General features: G+C 43.8%; 2 protein-coding genes across 2 annotated transcripts; both read left to right on the forward strand.

The window, feature by feature from the left end:
* Positions 1-19193: 19193 nt before the first annotated feature.
* On the forward strand, positions 19194-19634 carry EDB93DRAFT_1046058 (uncharacterized protein; the record flags this gene model as incomplete). Its single annotated transcript, XM_041444621.1, has 1 exon — positions 19194-19634. A coding segment is annotated over one exon (441 nt), but the record flags the coding sequence as incomplete, so codon positions are not given.
* Positions 19635-22152: 2518 nt separating this feature from the next.
* On the forward strand, positions 22153-24183 carry EDB93DRAFT_1106301 (uncharacterized protein; the record flags this gene model as incomplete). The annotated part of the gene is made up of 12 exons (XM_041447602.1): positions 22153-22292; positions 22342-22404; positions 22485-22610; positions 22662-22748; positions 22826-22871; positions 22969-23002; positions 23222-23285; positions 23376-23393; positions 23456-23635; positions 23809-23912; positions 24035-24095; positions 24141-24183. 12 exons carry the CDS (start codon positions 22153-22155, stop codon positions 24181-24183), a joined length of 966 nt encoding a protein of 321 aa, XP_041304846.1.
* Between the last annotated feature and the right edge of the window lie 327 nt (positions 24184-24510).

Below are 24510 nucleotides of genomic sequence, written 5' to 3' on the forward strand. Positions count from 1 at the left end.
GGCTTACGACACCCGAAGGTTAATCGTAAGGATCGTCGTTAATTAGAAGGACAGAAGTCCGACTAGTTAACAGGGGCTTTTGCTCGTCGACGAAGTCGATGAGTAAAGGTCGAGACTATAGGCTTATCCGCGATGAGCAGATAAGAAGATAGAATATAGACTGCTGGCGAGGCAGAAGGATCACTCTGGTAAGAGTAGGAGGTCAAGAACCAAGTAGATTCAAGTTAGGGAATATGGTACATGGTAGCGAGTTTATATAGAGGACAGGAGACGTATTAGTGGATGATAACTCGTACTACCGGGAGAGGCAATCGGTAAAGGGTAAGACCATAATAGGAAGGCACGTTCGATCTAGGTAGAACGTGCTAGATAAGAAAGTGAGTCAAAGATCAGAATGAGAAGTGAAACAGCGCAGGGGCACGATCGTGCAGCTGCGGATCTAAGTATAAGTCGCATGTGCGACTGCGCACCGAGTCAGAGATCAAGAAAGGAAATAGGGCAAGGGGGATGCGTCGTGCATCGTATCATAGGTTACCGTCCAGACGGTAAGGGCAAGGGGGACTGTCCGCAGGATCAGTCAGGTGGTGAAACGGAGCATGGGTATGCTTCGTCAGCGAAAGGGATCCGGCCAGATGTACTGGCTTTGCTGAAGCGACAGGTAGAGGGCGAAAGGGAATGCGAGGATGACGAGGATGACAAGGGTAAGGTCGGGGTAAGGGTATGATGCGAGGGCTGATACGAGGAGGATTAGGAGAAAAATAGTAGGGGCCCAAGCGTCTAGATGTTCTTGTAACATTACCCCGGTTTCTAGGACTGAAATCAACGAGTTCAGTTATCCATGTTGTCATACCAGGAGGGGTCGCAGTCGAGGTCACGGAGTATGTCCATGGCTTCCAAAGCATTCTCTTCTCTATCTTGTTCGAGTCGCGCAGCATCGTGATCATATGCTGCCTCTAACTGACGCATGTCAGTGTAGAACGTTTCCGAGGATATTCCTCGACGAAGGATCTTCTTGCCGTGAAGGCGAGGGCAGAAGGGAGTGAGATGTCCGGGGGCGAACAGTCCACAAATGCGGCAGAAAGTATCGCTCGCATTGTTTCTGTTTGTGGCCGTACTGGTGGCAGACCCTGCACTTAAAGTTGCACTGGTAGGGTTGTGGGGTCGTCCTAGTGTGTGTTTCGTTAAGTATCTGTTGCCTGGTGGGATCTTGGCCCGGTACATGTCGAGTGGTGGGTAGTCCGAGTGCAAGGATGCGCTCGGTATTCAATCGGCGACTTCGTCGGGGTCTACGTGTGGGTGGAGGAACAGGGACAGGGGTATCGTCCCTGATGATAGGTGACCCGATAGATAATATCGGTATGTCATCGGTAGAGGTGAACCCTGGAGGGGGAGTGGTAAGACGAGCTTCCAAGCTCGGTTTGTCTTCTTCGTTCGTCTTTCTCCAAGGGGTGTGCGAGTTTCCTTACTCGACTTTTCTTCTTCGTGCTTCTTCTTCCCTTTATAGGGAGCAGGTAACGGGTCGTTGGCTACGACCTCGTCGTTGATGATGGCGGCTCGGAGTTCTTCGAGCTCGTCGCTAGTCATCATCCTGTACTGCTCTTCTTCGTGTTCTGCGAACAGTTTGTCGATTTCTTCGGATGTGAGGTTGGTGGGGATAAGGTTGGATCGTTCAGGAGGGGGAGTTGGAGCACTGCACTCGGCAGTACGCTCGACAACGGTTGCCTGTACAGGCGGTTGGTTGTATGCGATTTCTTCTTCTATTTTGACGACTACGTCGCCGAAATTCCTGGATGCGAGAAGGTTCAAGAGGGCCCTCTTGGCCTTCGTGACGGAGTATCGAGTGATCGGACTATGGGGAAGGATGCCATATGGTCCGGTTGTGAAAGCGACAGTGTCAACTGCCCGAAACGCGTTGACAAGCTCCAAGAGAACCGTGTCTTTGGTACGGTCAATATAGCTGTCGAGTCTAAGCGCGTACTGCGCGTCGAGAATAATGGCCTCCCAGAATGCCTTCTGAGAGTCCGGGGTCTGCGTGAAAGGAACGGTGAACTCGTGAATGAGTTCGACGATGGAGGGTGTGGAACCGAGGGAGATGGAGGAGGCATTGGACGAAGTGGTAGACATGGAGATGATGGTAGCTGGTTAACAACTGAGGAGCTTTGTTGTCAGCTTGAGTCTCTTCTTATAGTCCTTGAGCATCTCCGCTGCGGACTTCAAGTCCTTCTCTGGGATCCACGTTCGTTCGGAGGGTGGATAGCCAACCCAGGAGACCAGGTATCGGCGTTTCGTTCCGGTACCCCTGTGTTGGAGGATTGCTTCTATTTCGTAATGTTCTTCCCCGTCGATCAGGTCCGGTGGCGGTTCAGTATAGTTTGGGCCATGCACGTCCGTTTCTTGATAGGAGGATAATTCTGATGCATGGAACGTGGGATGAACACGCCAGGTGGCAGGGAGTTCGAGGGTGAACGTGATAGGGGATAGGACCTGTTTAACGGTAAAGGGTCCGTATCGTTTCGGTGCGAGTTTCTTTGAAGGGAAGTGGGTGATCAAATGCGCAGCAGACAGCCACACCTTGTCCCCAACCTTCCATGGTTGGTATTTTCGCCCGAACGTGCGTTCTGCCATGCGTTGCTGCGCAAGGCTGTGGCATGCAAGGGCTTCTTCACGGATCTTCGCGAGTCTCTTGACTCGATCTTCTGCTGCTGGCAGAGCTGAGTCGGGGAAGGCGTAAGGTATGCCTTTGGGTTCATAACCCATCATGAGGTAGAACGGGGATGCGTTCCGAGCGGAGTGTCGTCTGGAATTGTGGACGAATTCGGCCATGGGAAGGTGTTTGGCCCAATCGTTAGGGGTCGTCCTACAATAGATCCGAAGGTATGTCTCCAGCTCCTGGTTCATTCGTTCTGTCTGCCCATCCGTCTGAGGATGATAGGCAGTGGAGAGGGCTACCTGGTAGTCCAGGAGCCGTCCGAGTTCTTTTGCTAGCTTCGAGGCGAATTGTGGGCCTCGATCGGAGATGATCTTGTCGTATAGTCCGAATCGCATAAACACCTTTTTGTAAAATAATTCAGCAACGCCTTCTGCAGTGATGGTTTTCTTGCAAGGCGAGAAAATTACCCCCTTCGTAAGCCCATGGTCGACCACGACCATAATGGAATCATAGCCGGCGCTCTCCGGAAGATCAGTGATAAGATCGACTGAAACTTGGGAGAACGGTCGAGTACAGGTGGAGGGAATGGGCATAAGGGGAGGTGTGGTGGGATGAGTGTCGGATTTCATCTGCTGGCACATAGTGCAGCCATCAACGTATTGTCGGATGAAGGTGCCCATGCCGGGCCACCAATAGCTTTTCTTGACGTTCCATTCGGTATTGGAACGTCCGGGGTGCCCGGCAGTCGGGTGATCGTGGTGGAAGCTCCAGAATGCGCTTCCGGAGGTCAGGGGGAACGTAGGCTCGGTCCTTGAAATAAAGGATTCCTTCGTCCATGCGCCAGTCTGACAAGGCAGACTTCATAGGGGGGGCGCAGAGGCCATTTAAGGCGTCAGCTGCTGTCTTTATAGTGAGATCAGCAGGGTTATCGTTCGCTGCTTTGAACTTTGACGCTAAGGCAGTGTCAATAAGTTTAACAAAGAGTGAATCTGGGAGGAGGACAACGTCCTCGTTATCACGATCCGAATTGTCATGATCCGGTCGTCGGGAGAGAGCATCGGGTGCAGCAAGCTTGCTGCCCGGGACATGGTGGAATTGAAGATCGTACTCGCAGAGAGTGAGCTGCCAGCGGGCTTGCCGGCGTGTCAGCAGTCTGCGAGGATCGGAAATACAGGAGGTTCTTGTGGTCAGTGAAGACGATCACCGGATGGGGATTGCCTTCAAGGAAGTGTCTCCATGCCTTCAGGGCACGGATAACCGCAAGAAGCTCTCGGTCGTAGATCTGATAATTCCGTTCCGCAGCGTTAAGGGACTGCGAAAGATATCCACATGGGTGATAGGACCCATTGTCGTCGGTTTGCAGGAGGACTGCTCCTGTCGCAAATAGCGATGCGTCTGTGGCCAGTGCAAACTGGCGAGAGGGGTCGGGGTTCCGGAGTACAGGTTCGGTGGTAAAACATTGCTTTAGCTTCAGGAATGAAGCTTCGCAATCTGTGGACCAAGAAAACATGGTGTCTTTCTTTGTGAGGTCGAGGAGGGGGCGAGCGAGGTCGGAATAATGGGAGATGAAGTGACGGTAGAAATTGCAGAATCCTAGGAAGGATCTGACTTCTTTCACCGTCGATGGAGTCTGCCATTCGCTGATCCCCTTGAGTTTTGCCGGGTCCATGGCAACCTGTCCGGGTCGGATGATCATCCCAAGGTACTCTACCTCTTGGGAATCGAAAGTGCACTTTTCGGGTTTGAGGAAGAGTTGCTCCTGACGGAGCTTCTCTAAAACCCTACGGGTGCGTATCTGGTGTTCTGCAAGGTCAGAAGAGAATATTAGGATGTCGTCCATATAGACGATGAGCCATCCTTCATCTATCTCCTTGCTGAACGTCTGGTTCATGTAGGCCTGGAACGTCGCTGGCGAGTTACAGAGCCCAAAGAACATCACTTTTGGCTCGAAGAGCCCAAAAGTTGTCGAGAAGGCTGCCTTCCATCTGTCGTCAGGGTGGATCAAAATATTGTTGTATCCTGAACGGACATCCACTTTGGTGAAGTATTTCGCAGTCTTTGAGCTTGGCGATGAGAGGCGGAATGAGTGGAAGTGGATATGCGTTCTTGATAGTCCATTCGTTGATGTATCGGTAGTCCTGACAGGGGCGAAGGGAGCCGTCCTTCTTTCCTACAAAGAAGAAGCCAGAGGCTTGAGGCGACTTCGATGGTTGGATAAAATCTTTCTGGATATGTTCAGTCCAGAAATGCTTTAACCGCTTCAGTCTCTTTCGGAGAGAGAGGGTAAGCTCGGGAAGATTTTGGGAATAAAACCTTCCTTCGTTTCGATCCGGTGGTCTACACCCTGGTCTCGATGGGGGAGCTTGTTAAGCCCATCCTTCGCGAATATATCTGCGAAGTCGTGAAGGTATTCGGGGACAAGCTCTTCGAATGGTTTCTTCTTGGTTTCTTGAGCTTTGTCCTTGGCGAATTCCTGCGCCTTGTTACTGGTTTTCGTGTACTCCTCCTTTGCCGTAGCAAGGATCCAAATGTTGCGAAGGGGAGTCTTCTTTGTCTTCGTGGTCTCCGTCTTGGAGGTTCCATCCCTAGTTAGGGGAGTGTCGAAGGTAAGGTTCTCGATCAGTCTGACCGAAGAACCATCGGCCGAGTATTCTATAAGAATCTCGTCATCAGTCAAGGGGTAAGTCGCGACTTCCTTGACTTCGGGTAGGGGTTCGATCTTCCCTACCCAGACGTCTTCCATGACGTCAGTTTCTTGAGGCATTTCGAAATGCTTTTCTTCGGCGGGTACCTCCTTGGCAGGTTTTGCCTTCTTCGGAGGTTTCGTCATCACGCTGGTCTCTACCAGTCGTTACCGGAGTCTTTCCTTTGGTATCTTTCTTCTCTCCACGTCGTATCTTCGGGTGGAATCTAGGATCGTTGGCTCTGTGGCCATGCTCTTTGCATGAGAAGCAAAGGCCCTTCTTGTAGCATTCGTCTTTCTCTGCCTGAGAGAGGGTGCGGTCTACGTCCATAGCGTTAGGGTCTCTGGACGAGGAGACGTTAGGCTTGGGGTAGTACTTGGAACTGCGAGGGGCGTATCGGGTGTGCTGGTTGCGGGAGTTGGCAGAGACGGCCTTGCTCCTGCGGTAGTTAGCGTCGAGCTGTACCGCAGAAGTGTACCACTTTTCGATAGTGTCAGGAAGTGTCTCCTTCCTGTAGATTGCTTCACGAAGGCTTGGGTTCAGGCCTTTCTCAAAGAAGTGTGAGAGTGTCACACCTTCCTTGATATTGGCGATGGTAGCCAACGTTTTGAACTTCGAGATGTAGTCCGTAACGTTGTTTCCCATTCTGAGTTCGGCGATTTCGGTGAGGGCATTCACCTGCTTATCAACGGGTTGAAATGCAAGGTTGAATCCTTTCTCAAATTCTGCGAACGTTCCGAATTTCGGAGGGTTGGTGCTGAAAGCTTCGCGATAGAAGTTATCAGCCCATGCTTTAGCGCTGTTCTTTGTCATTAATGACAGGGCGACGGATACCATGATCTGCTCGCTGCAATAGATGGTGGGGTTGATGAGGAAGTACGTCTTTAAGCTGTAGAGCCATCGTTGTGCGTCGTCGGTGTTCCCATCGTAGTCTGTTGGTGACCCTGCTTTGAGTTCAGGGGCACGAACTACGACGGCGGTGGAGGAGGATGGGTTAGACATTCTTGTCTTCGGATTGGCGCTAGTGTTTCGGGGAGGTACTTCGTCTGGAAAGTCCTCTTCAGAAGTCGGAGTATTTCCTAGATCTTCTTCGTCGTTCAGTCCCTCGTCTGAGTGGTACTGCTCTGTCGGTGAGGTGGGAGAGCTAAACTGTCCGTCTACCTCTTCTTCGTCAGGATCTTCCTGATTCGGGTCGCGCTCCCAAGAGAACTTGCGTGTCCAGGGAGTGGTCGTCTTGTATCTGTTTCTGTCCTCGATAGGTGTCGAGGGCTAGAAGGGAACTTGAATCTTTTGTTACGACTTGGATGGTGTCTGTTGGTGACGCTCAAACAGAGCTTGTGTCGTCAACGGTCTGTGGACGTCCTTGGGCTAGCCCAAGGTTAGGGGTCGTACTTGGCGTGTCTTCGGCAAGTACGATTTAATGCCTATGTCCAAATCGGGTAGCTTATGTCACGTGGGTACGAGACGATAAGCTATATCGGCCTAGGCTTACGACACCCGAAGGTTAATCGTAAGGATCGTCGTTAATTAGAAGGACAGAAGTCCGACTAGTTAACAGGGGCTTTTGCTCGTCGACGAAGTCGATGAGTAAAGGTCGAGACTATAGGCTTATCCGCGATGAGCAGATAAGAAGATAGAATATAGACTGCTGGCGAGGCAGAAGGATCACTCTGGTAAGAGTAGGAGTTCAAGAACCAAGTAGATTCAAGTTAGGGAATATGGTACATGGTAGCGAGTTTATATAGAGGACAGTGGACGTATTAGTGGATGATAACTCGTACTACCGGGAGAGGCAATCGGTAAAGGGTAAGACCATAATAGGAAGGCACGTTCGATCTAGGTAGAACGTGCTGGATAAGAAAGTGAGTCAAAGATCAGAATGAGAAGTGAAACATGCAGGGGCACGATCGTGCGGCTGCGGATCTAAGTATAAGTCGCATGTGCGACTGCGCACCGAGTCAGAGATCAAGAAAGGAAATAGGGCAAGGGGGATGCGTCGTGCATCGTATCATAGGTTACCGTCCAGACGGTAAGGGCAAGGGGGACTGTCCACAGGATCAGTCAGGTGGTGAAACGGAGCATGGGTATGCTTCGTCAGCGAAAGGGTCCGGCCAGATGTACTGGCTTTGCTGAAGCGACAGGTAGAGGGCGAAAGGGAATGCGAGGATGACAAGGATGACAAGGGTAAGGTCGGGGTAAGGGTATGACGCGAGGGCTGATACGAGGAGTATTAGGAGAAAAATGGTAGGGGCCCAAGCGTCTAGATGTTCTTGTAACAGCATCAAGCGACTTCTTATAATATACAGACAGTATGTGGTAGGTACTAGGTAGTAGGTGTTGGATATTTCGACGTAATCTGCAAGTCTTGTTAGTAATTCATTCTCTTATCTTGCTGTGCACATGTACTATAACATGCTTACTATTTACATTATCACTAACGCGGACTCATATATAGTCCTCGCACCTGCGTTGTTCCACCTCAGTCTATTCCCATAAGACTGAGGTGAGATCCCTTCGTTCGTCGTCGTACTTAACACTCACTAACACTTACCGTAGCCTCTTGTTTGCCTTCGCAGCACACCGTCTCTCATTACTCACTTCAGTAGGTAACATCAGATCTTACACATTGCGAATTCTGGACTTTAGTTGAACTTGTGATGCTAGGATCACGTGTGATTTCCTTTTTTGGTGCAGTTAACTGGCTTGAACTGGCTTAAAACCATTAACTGCAGCTCAATAGGCTGGACCGGACTGGACATTACACGGGCTATAACTAGGTACGTGGCTCAGTTAACCACGGTACTGGCTTTGGCTTAAACCAGCTGTAAACCGGAGCCATGGCAACACTAGCCATGCGATGATATCTGATGATGTGCGACAATGTCCAATGCAATGTCCAATGGAAAGTGCGAAAGTCCGAAGCTAAGTGCATCAGTGTAGAAAGTACAACTCAGCAAGGCACAAACAAAGCTCCTTACTGATATATAAATGTTGTAGGTCATGCACTGCCTAGTCTGCTATACTTGGTGAGACAAGTGTGTTTGATCCTAAAGGGGAAGCAAGTGCAGCAAAGGTCTAGAAATGCATGTGGAAGGTGCTACTAGTTGGCCAATGCGAAGCGCGCATGTGCGTGGTAGCATATTGGAGGTGCACGTGGGAAAGTGGTGCACATGTGTGGGAAAGCGAAGCATGCTCAATGTGGTCAATGTGCCAGTGGCTTAAGCAATAATAGAGATATGAGGCAATGTAATAAGTGTAGAGCAAATCAATAGAGAATGCAATGTGAGTGATAGAGTGCCAATAGCTACTGTGATGTAGGCTTATTGAGGGTTGCTAATCTGATGCTCAGAAAATGAATTCTTCCTGCAACTACTGGGAAAAGAAAAACTTGCTAAAGATATTTACTGCTGGCGCTTAAGTATGGCACCTAAGTGCTGTCAGCTAAGCCAAGCCAAAGTGCTACCGAGCTGAGTATGTAAAGCTATATGTAAGTAAGGGTCCATGATAAAATAAAGGTGGTACAATATGTAAATAAGTTCAAAATGGAAATATATGCACTAGGGAACTTGGTGGACAGTGGATGGATGCATCTGGATGGCCGGTGCTATAGGGTGCATGCACAGGAAAGCTGCACCTTATATGGAAATAGCTGAGGATAACTTAGGAAGTGATGCTGCAAGTTCATGCTGTGGGCTGTGCAGGTGTAAAGTGTAATATTGCACCATGACATCGGATCCAATGCAGAAAGGCTTGGACATGTGTGGAAATGTGTCAGACATGTTGCAGATGATTTGGAATGAGTAGTGTTTGACATATGTGTTGAAAATGCTGGTTCTGAGCTCTGCACGAGGACCATTGTTACAGCACTGTAATGATAGTCGTGGCACTGAGCTCAAAACCCATGTTTTTGATACTTATGATAAACAGTATTTGTCTGATGCATCCCTGACATTCCGATCCCAATCCTGATGCCTGACCCCGACCCAATGTTTTCACATCAGACTCGTCCTTCCTATGTCCTGTCCAGTCGTATCTATCCCCACTGGTGCATATTTACTTGTTTTTGCATTACTGAATATTACAGACAGTGTTATTACATGTTATCTACAAAAGGTGCAGTGCTCATGCTCTTTTACATACATTTGGACCCGATTTTGCACTACTGTTTTCGCCTAATGCACTCCAAAATCCTACATAGACACTATTTAATATCTAGTACTTCCTACCTATGAACTTACTTACTTTTCCCTACTCAGTAGTAGGATGGAAGTCATTGGATATCAGTAGTACTTTATTGTATTGTGAAATATCTATCCGCTCTTTTTCTCCGAAACATTCCAACACACCCAACACTCATTTGACCGACAATCCAACACACTTCCAACACATTCCTTTACTGTCCAACGCATTCCCGACAGTCCAATGCCTGATGAAGGTTCAACAATTCAGATGATTAGTCTGAATAATGTTGGGTCTTGCTGCCTAGCTACATTGTCTAGAAGACAGTGTTTGACCCTAAAGGGTTTCTGTACTAAGCTCAAAGCTCAGAGAGAGAGGAAACTACAAAGACTCAAACTCAAGGTGCTGGAAACTGGTGAAGAGGTAACTTGATTATGTAAGCTACAGAATAGCAAACATAAGGTAAAGACAGTATCTACAAGCCTAGTCAGGAATGAGTCTCTACACCAACCTGACTCCGATATTTTTGGGCCCGACAGTTTCCCTTCGGATGAGTAGTTCATAGCTTCGGATTATCTTCCTATTATTGATAACTAACTATCTAAACTAATACCAAACAGCTACCCCTATAGGATCAAATACACTTGCTCTGCAAGTATAGCAGACTAGGTCGTGCTAAGATCTACTTAAATATTTGTTGTCTAGGTAGTATGATTTCTGCTGAGCTCAGTGGGAATCAGCTTTCTACAGCGCAAGGTGCAATATACCAATGCAATGTCTGAAAGTCTGATGTGGAGTGACTCGGACATGTGTGGAAGTGTGTTGGACATGTGCACATATGTTTCAGATGTTGACACAAGTATTAAAAACAGTGGTTCTGAGCCCAGCACCATGACAATTCCTACAGCATGATGTCTGAAATTTCAAACTTTTGGACTCACAAAGATATGTCAGAAACTATAAAATGTGTTAGATTGCAAGTGGTTTGTGTGAGTATAACAAATGACAGAGTATGATGATAAATGAACAGTAATATTTTGCAATGCAACTAAGAACTACAAAGATATTCTGAGGTAACCCACAGTATTAGGAAACTGCTCCCTTCTACTGGATGATGAGTTACTGAGAGTCACTACATAATATTTAACTAAGTACGTAGAAATCCAGAGTACCATAGGTGAAGGTAGTAGCAATATTTTTGGGTCTGAGAATCTATGTAATAAAACACAAGGTGCTGTGGACATGTAATAGCGTGGTATAACAATGGTCATGGTGCTGGGCTCGGAACCAGCCATTCTAATACTTGTGTCACATACTATCTCTTAACCTCTCTTGATCTTCCAAAGGTCATGCACACTCATCTGAACTGTTCACAGACAGATCTTTCATTCCAAGGCTTGTCCAAACCTTGCAGATTATCATACCATGTTCTATCCTCATCTTTTGACTTCACTTGTATGTTTTTCCTTATTTCTTCGATATGTTGACTATGTTGTAGTACTACCATGAATAACTCCCATTGGCATCCTGTCGGGAGTCTTGGGATACATATAAATGGTATGCCTTGCATCTTATTACATGTATTCTTGCATTGCAGCTTATTACATAGGATTCAGACATGCTGATCTTGCTACCAGTTTCACCTATGCATTCTGGGCTCTCATGGAAGCAGGATATAATCTTGCTCAATTACTACTGGTACTTCACTTCACTTCCTGTACTTCGAGTCATAGTTAGTAGATTCATCTTGGTATATTCAGAACTGCACAATTAATCTTTTGTTCATTTGGAATGATTGTTTGGCTTGACTGCTGCCAATTTTGCACCTCATTTATTCTTGAGTTCTGATAGATCAGTGTCACCATTTCTAGTGGGGCTAGTTCAATGGAACAGGACATAGAAAGCACAAGTAACTAGCTGATGCAATGTCCAAAGGTCCAATGTGGAGTGGTATCACATATGTGTATATGTATAATAGGTGTTGACATGAAGAAAATAGTGGTTCTGAGCCCAGCACTGTGATCATTGCTATAGTGCAAAAAGTGAGAATGCAAAATGCGAAAATGCGACAAGCAATAGACAAGGACTGAATGATATGACAATAATAAGACTGCTAATAGCTTCTAACTGTAGCTATAGACACAATGTAGGGTAAAATTCCATATGTAAAAATGTGAAAAATATGGACCTATATATCTCTCTATGTGAGACTGAGCCGAGTCAAGTATAAGATAAGGTATGTAGCAATGTATGTAAGTCAGAGTCTATGCTATAATATGGTGCAATAATGAATAAAAATGCGAAAATATATAACAGTGAGACTTACTGGATTATGGATGGATGCTTCTAAATGATAGGGCAATGAAAGTACAAGAAAGTGTCACTCCATATAGTAATAGCTAGGCATAGGGTAGGAGATCATACTGCAAGTTTGTGTTGTGAAATTGGGAGACATGAGCTGCAGTATAAGACACTGCAGGCTTGCAAAAGTGCAAATCTCTACATTGGTAGTGAAAGATCTGAGTGTTATACTACCTGTGCTAATTGTGCATGTTATGAGATTCATGAGCAATTCAACCTTGTGAGGACTTAATTCATATATTTGTTATAGCCATGTAAGTTAGAACTTCAGGATGTCTATCACAGACGCTATCATTCAGTCAGTTGATGTAAAAACAACTAAACATTTTAATAATGGGAAAAAAAATAGTTTATCTTTAGTGAAGTCATCCACATTCATAGAACTTAATCTTAGTGTAGAGCTTCACATGTCTATAACAATAGAAAACTCAATCAAGAGTGTCAATATATATAGACTTGCAAAGCAGTATTATCTCCTCTGATTACTAAGTAAATTTTGACCAGCTGGTAGACTATCATATATCTTATAGTCTGTTTATGTGCATTTCATCCTTATACATTTCCAAGTTCATAATATAACAAATATCTCTGCTGATAAGGCATGTATGAAGACTACAAAATAGATAATAAGATAATATAAAGTAACTCACCTTTGTGTCTAATGGACTGGCCTCCAAAGATATTGGATATGATTGAGGCAATGAAGTGACAGAAGATAAACAATAGACACAAAAATAGCAATATAAGGGCTCTGAATTAAATATGTGTAAGATAAAAAAAATTTCATAAAAGTTCTAGCTATACTAATAAACACTAAAAGCAAAAGACATGACTTAGTTAGATACTAGGAAGATTCTGCCTGTGTTAAGGTAGTGTTATGGTTGTTTAATTCATAAGCTGATATTTCTGAAATATAACCTCTATGCTGTTAGATATATTATGATACCAGCACAGATATCATTAGTATGAATAGGCCTTGACATCCACAATGCCTGCCTATCATTTTGAGATATGACAGGTTTAGTGGTCTTACACTGTTGTCACTTCTAAAACCAAAAACCAAGGCACTGCTGAATTGAAAGCAATTGACAAATTACTATTGGCTATGAAGCACCATGTTACTCTTAAGATCATTGCTCTGCTTACATATTATGCTCCAAAACAGCTTGAGCATCAGTGAAGGTGTGATATACTAATATCAAATTATACTGTAGTGCTAATAATTATGTTTAGGGCACATAGATTCATTAAGACTCACAATACAGTTGTGAGAGATGTAATCTTGAAGAGGCTAACTCTTGACTTTGGTGGAGTGCTTTTCACCCTTACTATCAAAGAAAGAACTAGTGAGATAGTCCACATGGATTGGAATGATGATATTAATCTAAGAGGGTAAGTTTATTGTTTTTATACAAAATGATATCAAGTGCTGCATTCCTATCTGTGCTAGGAATGCATTTGGTTTGATGACATGCACTTCGGTACACTGTACTATCCTAGTCACTAAGAGGCAAAGAATTATTCTTACCTGGTTCTCAGATAGTAATATCCTTTAAAATAAGCAGTATAAGCTTCTCTTTAAATCAGTCAGAATTTTATAATTTATATTGTAGCCTTAACATTAGTCTAGTTAATTTTACTTTATATTTAACTGATTGTCTATTCTTTCATACACCATGAGCTCTGTCTCTTTGATATCTTATAATATTAAATGCAGACACTGGTGGGCTTGTATACTCTATCTCAGATACACATTTATAATCATCTTATTAGTTAACTTGTTGGAAGTTAATACCAAAGTCATATTTGAACTTGTAAGAAGTACAACTACTCTGTTTCAGACTGACACCTACAAAGCTATCATAGGTATCATCAATAGTCGGTGTAATCTGACCAAAAACTAAGTCTGATGGTTGGTGGGTTTCAGCTATGACTATTAAAGAAATTGTGTTAGGTTTATAAATGCCAGTAGACCATTCTTCAAGTGCATGAATAATCTAAAATGAGGCAAGCTAATTATATATAGCTTTGAATTGGAAATATTGTAAAGATGCATACAAAGTGATTGTAGTTGCTACATCAATGACTGAATAGCCTCCTGGAAGTATCCTACTAGGTTTTTTCTAATATTCCTCCTTTGAATAAGAGAGTATGAAGGACTTGGATTAAGATATTATTTTTAATTGTTTCTCCAGCTTTTGTTGGCTTGAAATATATATTATTAGCAGAACACATTTTTAAGTTAGATATATAAACTGTTACAACCACTATAATGACTTAATGTAGTGGCAGAGACTAGGACTCAAACTTTAAGATAATCACAAGGAAGGAGCAAGGATGTCTTAGTTGCAAAGCAGTAAGCTAAGAAACAAGAGGTTTGAATTAAAGAACTATCAACCAAGACATACTACCTATATATACATATTTAAACTGAGATTGAAACTGAGCTGTAACTATTAGCCAATCATAAAAAGGAAAAAGGAATCATACCATAGAATATTATAGAATATTAAAAAAATATCATGTGACCTAATCTTATCTATTCACAATCAAAGAACTCTTCTTTATTTGTCATATCAAACACACATGTTGTGGGCAGTAATGGGATCTCTGTGGATATCGTTGCTTTAGGAAGTTTTGTGATAGAGTTAGGATTTGATCTAGATGCTGGATATTGGTGCTTAGGAAGATTTAGGAAAGAATAGTGGTTTGTTAAAGGTACTCATGACATGAACTCACTAAGGGAAAGTAAGGCATATTCACTAGGACACCTATGACAGATTGACTTGATGTCATAGCATTCCAATTTCTCAGATAGGATATCATATTTCTTGATCATAAGTTTTGGGCCACAAAATATGCCAAAGCTTTATGCTCCAAAGTTAGAAAATATGAGTACTAGAAAGAACAATCATACTAACTCACATCTGAAGGGGAAAGCTAATATGGAACCTGAAGTAGCTGACTAATAGAAGTACATTGTCTTGCCTTAGTCATGTGTATATCTAAAGTTAATAATATACTGCCAAATATCTTGCCATAGTGTCTTTTTAGTATACCAATGTTAATATTGATCTTGCAGATTAATAAGGAAATCATTATATTTAGATTCACATAACTCAGAAATTTGTTGAAAGAAAGCAGTATACAAGTATTGCAGTAGATTATATGTAAGATGAATAGATAAAGCTTTTGTATGGCTTTGGAGAGCCTAGTTAATGTCAGAGTTACTCTAAAAGTGGGATAAATCATCCTGACAATGCTGTTTCAAGAAAATAGGTGCAGAAATATGAGTTTTATGATAGCTAATATCTTTATACAGATCTAAGAGGATTTTAATTATACTGAGTTGCAAAACTCTAAAGTAGAATAGGAAGAGAGGTGCAAAGAATAGAAGAAATAATCATAGATATTCTTGAACATATTTGTTTGAATGTTTTGTAACTGAATTTCCAAGTGCAGAGAGATCTTCAATAATAAACAGAACACATAAATTTCCACTTATCTGATAGTGATTGTATAGTATAGTATAAAATTAAAACCCTTTTGAAATGATCAAGTTAGTGCAAAACTGTAGTAATCAATGAGCACCAGACCAGATATAATACCTACCTTCTCAAGGAACACAGGATGGTTAGATGCAACTCTGTCACTCTTTTCATAGACCCTCACTTTCTGTTCAGTTGTAACACAGACATGTACCATCATATCAATAATCTTGTCACTGAATACTGCAAACTCATCAGCGAATTACTATATCTCACCATGTACACATGTCCTGATATAGCTGTTGCTGTCATGAAATTTGCTCAACATAATAGCTTGCCTAAACCATGTCATTACACTGCAGCCAAGCATGTACTTCATTTCCTTGCTGGTACTGTTAGTCTCTACATACACTATGGGAGTGTTGCAGTGATTCCAGAGCTCAATGGATTCAGCAACTTAGATTGGGCAAGTTGTCCTACAGACTGAATCTCTATCTCCCTGACTTCCTAAGTCAGGTTCTGTAGTACTCAAATGGCCCTTTCTCTACAAACAATCTTGCAACAAATTCCCATGAATCCACTTTTGAATTGATTGAGTTCTCACGGTTAGTTCCCACTTTTATGTCTCATTCCACTTCTTTGAGCCCGTCCGACTTCTGTTCCTTGAAGGTGCTCTCCTCGTTTTCGCTCTCTATTCCGTGCGTTATCAGGTGTGTGTGCATTCCCCCCCATGTGAGATTGGCTTGCCCTGATTATTGATTGCGAACTGATACTTTTGCAGGTCATTTGTCATGAAGGCTCCCTGCTATGCCGCTTGAGTGCTCGACGAGCGCGACTGCCCACCACCCTTGATCCCACATGATATGAATGATTATCCCACATACTATGATGCACTCTATTACCCACAATATCACACTCATCACTTTGACACCCCAAAACTTTTGTTCATGGCTGTTCAAATCGCTTACCTCTCATCACTGTCACTGTCATGCTTGTTCTGTCGTCTTCTATGGTTGTGTTGCATTTGACGGTGTCTCAATTGTCATTGTACATTCGTCAGCCTCCATATTCATGTCTCTCTATGAATTTGAGGTACCTGGATATCGCCACTGTGAGCTACTGCACAGGTTGTCTCATGCTTGCAATGGAGCTGTTTCCAGCCTTGTGTCAAAGTCAGATGAGTATCTGGCTTGGTTCAGACAGAGTGAGCACACTGTTGTGGATCGCTTGTCGGGTCTCCTTGGGCCTGTACTTGCCAATGCAGCCCGGTGTCTTAATAACCGAGGGTCTTATATAAAGTCGTGTAAATGTAATGACACCACAATTACACTTTGGATAAGACTGCTTGCCAGTCCTTGATTAACACAGTCTACGACTTTTCCTATTTCGTGGTAGATAATGTGTGAGTTCTTGGGAGGCTCACTAAACTAATCTTTTATTAAGATCAACCTAGCCGGAGCTTTACTTTTCTTTATTGAAACTCAAATCTCTTGTCTAGGAATAAGCTTCTAGACATGTAATTCAGTTTCTGGGACGTATTTGCCTAGGAAATCTCCTTCTAGGCTCTGGACTTGGATACTGGAACTAGTGAGACGTGGTCTCAAATATACAAAATATGACCAAGATCGCTTGGTCTATGGGCACTGGAACTATGAGACAACGGTCTCAAATATACTATATATATGTTCAAGATCACTTGAACAAATGGGACTGGAACTTGACCAAGATTGCTTGGTCTATGGGACAACTAGTGAGACGTGATCTCAACAATATGATAGATGACTAAGATCGCTTAGTCAAAGGGCACAGAGCAATGAGACAAAGAGGTCTCAAAGACAATATATATGACCAAGAACGCTTGGTCTATAGCACTAAATAAGTTTCTAAGGTAAGAAACTTATAATCTCAAGGGAATTCTTTTCCCTGCACTTATCTCACTTCAAAGGGACTAACTTTGCAAGTGAAATATCTGATAGGCAGATTGCTACAAATGGGAGATCATATTTTTTTGGGGGAGAATGGGCTCTCCTTATATATATTTTGTGTGGGAAAGTAACCTAGGTTCACAAACAATAAAAAATAAGGAGGACCAATCAAAATATTGGGTCAAACCCAATAAAAGAATAATATACAAGTGAAAGATGGAGCTATGACATCATTGTGGAGCAGAATATTCTAGAAGGAAATGACATCATGAATGATGTCATTGTAGAGTAGAATAATCTAGAGCTTGATGACATAATATCTTTCAACAGAATACCTGCAGGAGTATCTGTGGAGTCTTATGACATCATAATGACATCATACCCTATGGGTACAATTTTATGAAGTGTCAGGTGAGTCAAAGCATCCTAATGAAAAAGTAAAGTAAAGAAACACTAGAGAAAAGTAGGTAGCAAAAAAATAAGACAGTTGGCAGGAATTGAAACACGGTCTTTTTGGATAGGTTTTTTATAGGCTTTGTACTTTTCTCTATGGTTTTCTCTAGCCAAAGTGAATAAGCCAAAGGCAAGGCTATACCTTAACCTTCATTTCCCTTCTCACATCAACTAGGTCTAAATGTGATTCCCATCTCACATTAGACTTTTTCTGTCAAAATGTATTCAGATTGTGAAACTTGGGGAAAAACTGGAAATATGGACCATGGTTTGAAACCAAGGTATGGGTTGACTAGTCTGAGGACTAAGCTAACAGACTTTGTCTTTTGAGTGTCACCTAGTATTCATGTCCATGCATGATTCCCACATCATGCAGGACACCGGTTCCTTCCATCAGTTGAAAGTGGTTGGAAAAAATCGGATCACGTTAATGTTATTGTAAGGCACTTTGTTCAAACTCGCGCTGCATTGACCACTTTGCCCTGCTTGTCTGTCAATGAAGCTCTCTCAGATGTTGTCCTTCCTTCTGGCTGTGACCACTGTTTAGTTCCTCTTTTCACTGCACACTTTATCTGCTTGTATGGCAAGCAGGTTGCTGAGGTGCTTCACCTCCCCCCGCAGGGCTTTTATGTATGTGACAACCTGGATTGTTCACATATTCTGTGGTCTACCCTTTCCATTGAGTCTCTTACTTGTCGACTGTGTGCTCTGTCAGTCGACGTGCTATTGCAATGCATCTGCCGTCTGCCTTTTGATGGTCGCCCTGTGTTAAATACCTGGTCACGTACCAAGAGCAGCAATGGGCTGGCTTGCCACATACGTGAACGTGCAATGTATTTGCAGGCTGTGGACGCCAGTGTACTGAGCGACATATGGCTTTCATACTTTCCTTTTCTAAACCCCACTGATTTGCTGGATGTTCAGTGCATTTCAGCCATTCTTGAATATGAGTATGGCTCTGATGTCGTACAATGCCTGTCCTGTGAGCTCTTGTCCAAAACTGAACAATGGAAGCTACAGCGACGTGAGGACAAGTATTCACGAGTTGTCGAGGATGAGCATTTGGCTCAGGAATATTGTCATGCTTGGCAGGTCGTCGTCTCTCAAGAGACTATCTATTCATGTCTCAACAACTATTATCAAGCTTCGCAGTGGTCTGAGCCTCCTGTATGTGCTGTATGTGCTTGCTATCAACAGGATTGTGTGGCCGTGAGTTTTATGGCAAATGATGCTCCAAGTTTCCATCTTGATACTTTGTGTGTCACAGACCGTTTCATCATCCAGAAATGTGTAGTTCAAGGTCTGTCTGCTGCCTTCTCATTTGATTGCCCAATTATTGATGGTCTCATGCTTGATCATGCAGGCATTAGTGGATTGCAGCACTGACCTTGTATGCTTGTTTCTGTGTTCAGCATGTCATGCATCATTGTCGAAACCTGACAAGGTTTCTCGGTTCGCATTGGCTAACAACTTGTATCGAGGGCAACTTCCTCTGCATTTACAAGATATCTCTTGGATCGAGGAGAAGATATGCACGATCTATTGTGTCACAGCTCATGTGACTCGCTTATTTCAGTCCTCTGATCCTGCACAGCCTAAGGTCTTCTATGGAAACACTTGTGCACATGACATGAACATTGTGTCCATGGCCTCGGTCCTTCCACGTATGCCATCTGACGTTAATGGCCTCCTGAGCATTATCTTCATTGGACCTGGCAGATTTAATGCCAAACAGCTTGGCACAGTCTTTCGTGTTCGTAAACTTAAGATCTGGGCTTTTCTTCTTTGGCTCAAGAACCACAACCAAATTTATGCAAGTATACCTTTGGACTCAGCTATAATTTCCATGTACCCTGATGATGACATCTTGCCAGGGCTATCAGAATGCATGATTGAGGACCACAAGCTTGATCCTTGCATGGTTTTTGAGCAAGAAACCGCCGGGTTTGACCCACACCCTGCCCAGTCACTGCATGAAGATCCAGATGTTGATGAAAGTGATGGTGTACATACTGAACAAGTAGTTATGCTTGAGAAAATGGGTGTTTCTGACCCTGAGAGTGACAAAATAAGTGGGCGTACATTCACTGCAGCTGCCCTCCGCAATTTGTTCTCATGCTCCAGCTCTCTGCCAGATTTTATCGTTCACAGGGGTTCTCAAGCGATTACTGAGTACCATAATCCAGATCTGCTTATTGGTATGTATCCCACTCTGTTTCCCTGCAGCATTGGCAGCTTTGAAGATCCACTGAGACCCACTGCTCTCTCATTCGAGGCACAAGCACATTACTACTTATCCCTGGTCGACCAGTCATTTCGTTACCATCATTCATACCTGTTTGTAGCATTGAACATGATTCAATGCTGGACTGCCCATTTGCAGACCTTCTTCACGGTACGTAAATCGAACTTTGATAATGTTGCCTGCAAACTGACACAGGTTTCTGCTCAAGTATTAGATGGCCTCACATGTTGCTTAGAATGAGAACACAACTATTCTCAGTTGAGTGCTGAGGAGCAATCAGCCTTGAAGTTACTGAGGCAGGTTAACACCATGTCTGTGCATATTCCAGGTTCACAGGCCTCCAAAATTTATGTCTGAAATGAAATTCGTGGGTACTTCAGCTATTTTGGACTGCCACACCTGTTCTTCACTTTTAACCCAAGCACAGTCCATAGTCTCATCTTCCAGGTGATGTATGGTGATCATTCTGTTGACCTGTCAGCTCAATTCCCTCGCTTACTTTCTGCACGTGAGCATGCCCTGCGGTTGGCTCAGGACCCGGTTGCAGGTGCAGATTTCTTTGAGTTTTTGTGGAGATGTTGCTTTGAGCATCTTCTGGGTTGGGACTTCAAAGTGAACCACCCAAGCCCTCCAGGTGGTCTTTTTGGGCATTTGCGTGCATTTTATGGTTCCTCTGAATACACAGAGCAAGGCTCTCTTCATGGCCACTTCCTCCTTTGGTTAGATGGAGGGGCCAATCCTTCGGAAATACATATGAGCTCCATGATGAAGCTTACCAAAGACAGTTTTTTGCTTTCTTTGATGACATTATTCATCATCATCTACCTGAAGTTGATGTTAATATTGATCCTAAGTTTGATCCTTGTGTTGAACGTTCACCCCAGCCACCAACTGTCCTAGACAGTCAATGTGGGTAACCCCTCCCTCATCAGCACCAAGGAGTGGGCCTCTGTGTTAGCTACTCAGATCAAGTGGTGTGGCAAGTCATTACAATGACACACTTGTCGTCCTGTTTGTCACAAGTATGGGAATGAAGGTAGATGTTGTTTCCTCTTTCCACATGAGGTCATAGAGTCCTCGCACTTTGAGCCTGAAACAAACTCGGTCATCTTTATGTGTAGAGATCCCAACATCAACTATTTTAACCCATACATCCTCGTTTTCTGTTAACACAACCACAACATTAAGTGTATATTATCAGGCAAGGGTGCAAAAGCTGCTGTAGAAAGCTGATTCCCAGCTGGACTCAGCAAAAATCATACTACCTAGACAACAAATATTTAGGTAGATCTTAGCACAACCTAGTCTGCTATACTTGCAGAGCAAGTGCATTCGATCCTATAGAGGTAGCTGTTTGGTATTAGTTTAGATAGTTAGTTATCAATAATAGGAAGATAATCTGAAGCTATGAACTACTCGTCCAAAGGGAAACTGTCAGGTCTGAAAATATCGGAGTTGGGTCGGGCATTGGACTATGTGTCGGACTGTTGGGAATGTGTCGGACAATAAAGGAATGTGTCAGAAGTGTGTTGGATTGTTGGTCAAATGAGTGTCAGATGTGTTGGAATGTTTCAGAGAAAAAGAGCGGATAGATATTTCGCAATACAATAAAGTACTACTAATATCCAATGACTTCCAACCTACTACTGAGTAGGGAAAAGTAAGTAATTTATAGGTAGGAAGTACTAGATATTAAATAGTGTCTATGTAGGATTTTGGAGTGCATTAGGCGAAAACAGTAGCACAAAATCGGGTCCAAATGTATGTAAAAGAGCATGTGTACTGCACCTTTTTGTAGATAACATGTAATAACGCTGTCTGTAATGTTCAATAATGCGAAAACAAGTAAATATGCACCAGTGGGGGTAGATATGACTGGACAGGACATAGGGAGGACAAGTCCAATGCGAAAACATTGGGTCCAAAACTTTCGGGTCAGGGTCAGGCGTCGGGATCAGGATCGTAATGTCGGGGATGCACCAGATGAATACTGTTTAACATGAGTATCAAAAACACAGGTTTTGAGCCCAGTGCCGTGACTATTATTACACTGTGTCCTCATGAACTGAAAGCCATCACATTCACTCTATAGAGCTTTCATTCTCATTTGTCAATTTCTGGAGCATTGCCTACTACGACTGCCATACACTGTGTTTGGGGTTGAGTCATGGATGAACTCTCCCACACAGGCTTGGAACTTGAGCTCCTGCACGAGCCTGTATCCTCTTGGGCTGCAGACCTCCCCACCAACTCCTTCCACTCTCCAGTACTCTTCCTAGACCAATTGGACCTGAGCCCTCCTCCGCTGTGCACATATGATTCTGACCCTTGCACCTGTACCTGCCTCTGTCAACAGAATACAACCAAGTGATCGGTTCATGATGGTCGTGCCTGCCTGTGTCCTTGTCATGGTGCTGCAGTATGTCTTGTTTATTGGCTTACTAGGATGCATGCAAAACTTACTAATGCATAGATATACAATATGGACCACCTGTTTAGATGCAGAATCCTTGTGATTTTCTCAGTCATCGCTGATCTACAGCACACCACACCATATGGTACACTGGAATCTGAGGTGCATGATCAAGTCTCAGATGTCTTCAAGCTCACACCCATTGAATATGAGTATGTGACCATTCATCAATGCAGTCTCACACTTATCCAATTCCTGACTAGGGATGCACTGCACTGGTTGCTCCATGAGTTTTATATCGTCTCCCCTTTGGGTGATGGTCGACTGCAAATAACCCAGCTTAATGTGTTGTGAGTGGTGACGGCTGTATTACACAGGACTCTCGAACTCTGTACAACATTATTTGAATGCACATCTATTACTACAGTATGGAGGTGGTGCCCCTTTATGTCCAGAACTCTGAGTTTTCTATTGTACTTGAGTATTAAGAGCAAAAGTCAGAATTGAGTGATTGTGAGACATTGTGACATGCTGTCTGATAACTGAATTGATACTCTGGATGTCCTGCAGTGTCTGATCGATGACATTGTGTTTGTTGCCTGCAGTGTGTTTGATGACCAACATCTTTCTGATAACAGAGTTGTGACTCGTTAAGTCACTTGTAATGTCACAAATCAGAGCATTTGGTGGTGGGTACAATGCAGGATGTTCCCGGATGAATGTATAGCCATAACCACATGCATGCGAAGAGGTGTTTGCAACAACATTGAAAGTTTTATGTGTGCATGCTATGTCAGTATTGAATTGATTCTCACCCAGGCAGTTCACCCAGTGCAGCACTTCAAGTTTGGTAATGTGCTTCAGTTGTGTCACGCCATCTCTGAGAGGTACAGGGATGAGGAGAGGTGTTGACACTGTGGAAGCATACAGCATTTCCATGTAGCATTTCATGTAGCTCTATAAATTTATCATGTCAGCATGACAAAAATGGTAGAGTGAGCCCAACAAAAACAGAGTAGTGGTTATGGAGCCATGCTTCCTGCTCTCACATGGTTAGCTGGTCTGTGACTGGCAAATTTGGTGGGAGCTGGGCGAGGCAAGCATTGGTCAAAGGGTTGTATGGGTATAAGGGGTTGGCACAATGCTCTGCTAGTCGCCAGGCTGAGTTGGATTGCGACATTGATGGCCTGATAGGATATCTCCTGTCCCACTCCAGTACTAGAGAGCATGCCCTGTTGTCTGTGATGTTGCACCAAAGAGTAGGACAGAAGTCACCGCACAGCTGCTGCAGGAATGCTGTGTTTTCATGAACGACATGCCTGTCATTGTCGATGCACCCCACATTAATTCCTGGAATGCAACTGGTCACATTATGAGTGAGTAATATGACATCATTCAATGTCCATTCAGGGTAGAACACCACAACACTGCCTGGTATCATGATAAGCATGTCCCCTATGGTATGCAAGCTGGTGATGACATCAAATATGTCATTGTTGATGGACTCGCACAATGTGATGAGTTGTCCATGCTGATACTTTGCAAATGATCTAACAACTGGCCGGAAAGCATAGTTGCATCGTGTGATTGCATCCATCCATCGATAATTGAGTGAGTCCAACATGAACTCTTGCAGCACTTCAAAGCTACCTGTTGGACACACAATATTTAAGTCATTTGGAGCATGATCTCCTCCAGTGAGTATCTGCAATGCACAAGATCCAGTGATGATGGCGCCCCAGGTATACATTAGATGACATAGTTCAGCAGTATAGTCGCCAATGAAAGGATGCACAATTTGTGTGAAATGCTGTGTGGCAATGGACTGCCAAATTAATTGTGTTCAGTGACTAGTTGACTTCCATGCAAGAATGTTGGTCAGCATAGGGAGATAACTGTAGATCTCCCAGACAAGCGATGGTGTACTCAGAGCTGGATTAACTTGGTGAGGCAAGCTGCACAGATCATGGCTCATGTGCTGACTTACTCATAGCAACATCAGCTGGGGTACGCAAGAATTGCAGAGGTGGATTCTCCTCAGACACAGGGCCTGGACTGCCTTGAGTCAATAAGGTGCAAACTGCAATCAGGTGCAAATGGATTTGCTTTCCA

The sequence above is a fragment of the Suillus bovinus genome (assembly GCF_016758785.1).
Source record: "Suillus bovinus strain UH-Sbo-P2 chromosome Unknown EDB93scaffold_56, whole genome shotgun sequence".
NCBI classification, from domain to species: domain Eukaryota; kingdom Fungi; phylum Basidiomycota; class Agaricomycetes; order Boletales; family Suillaceae; genus Suillus; species Suillus bovinus.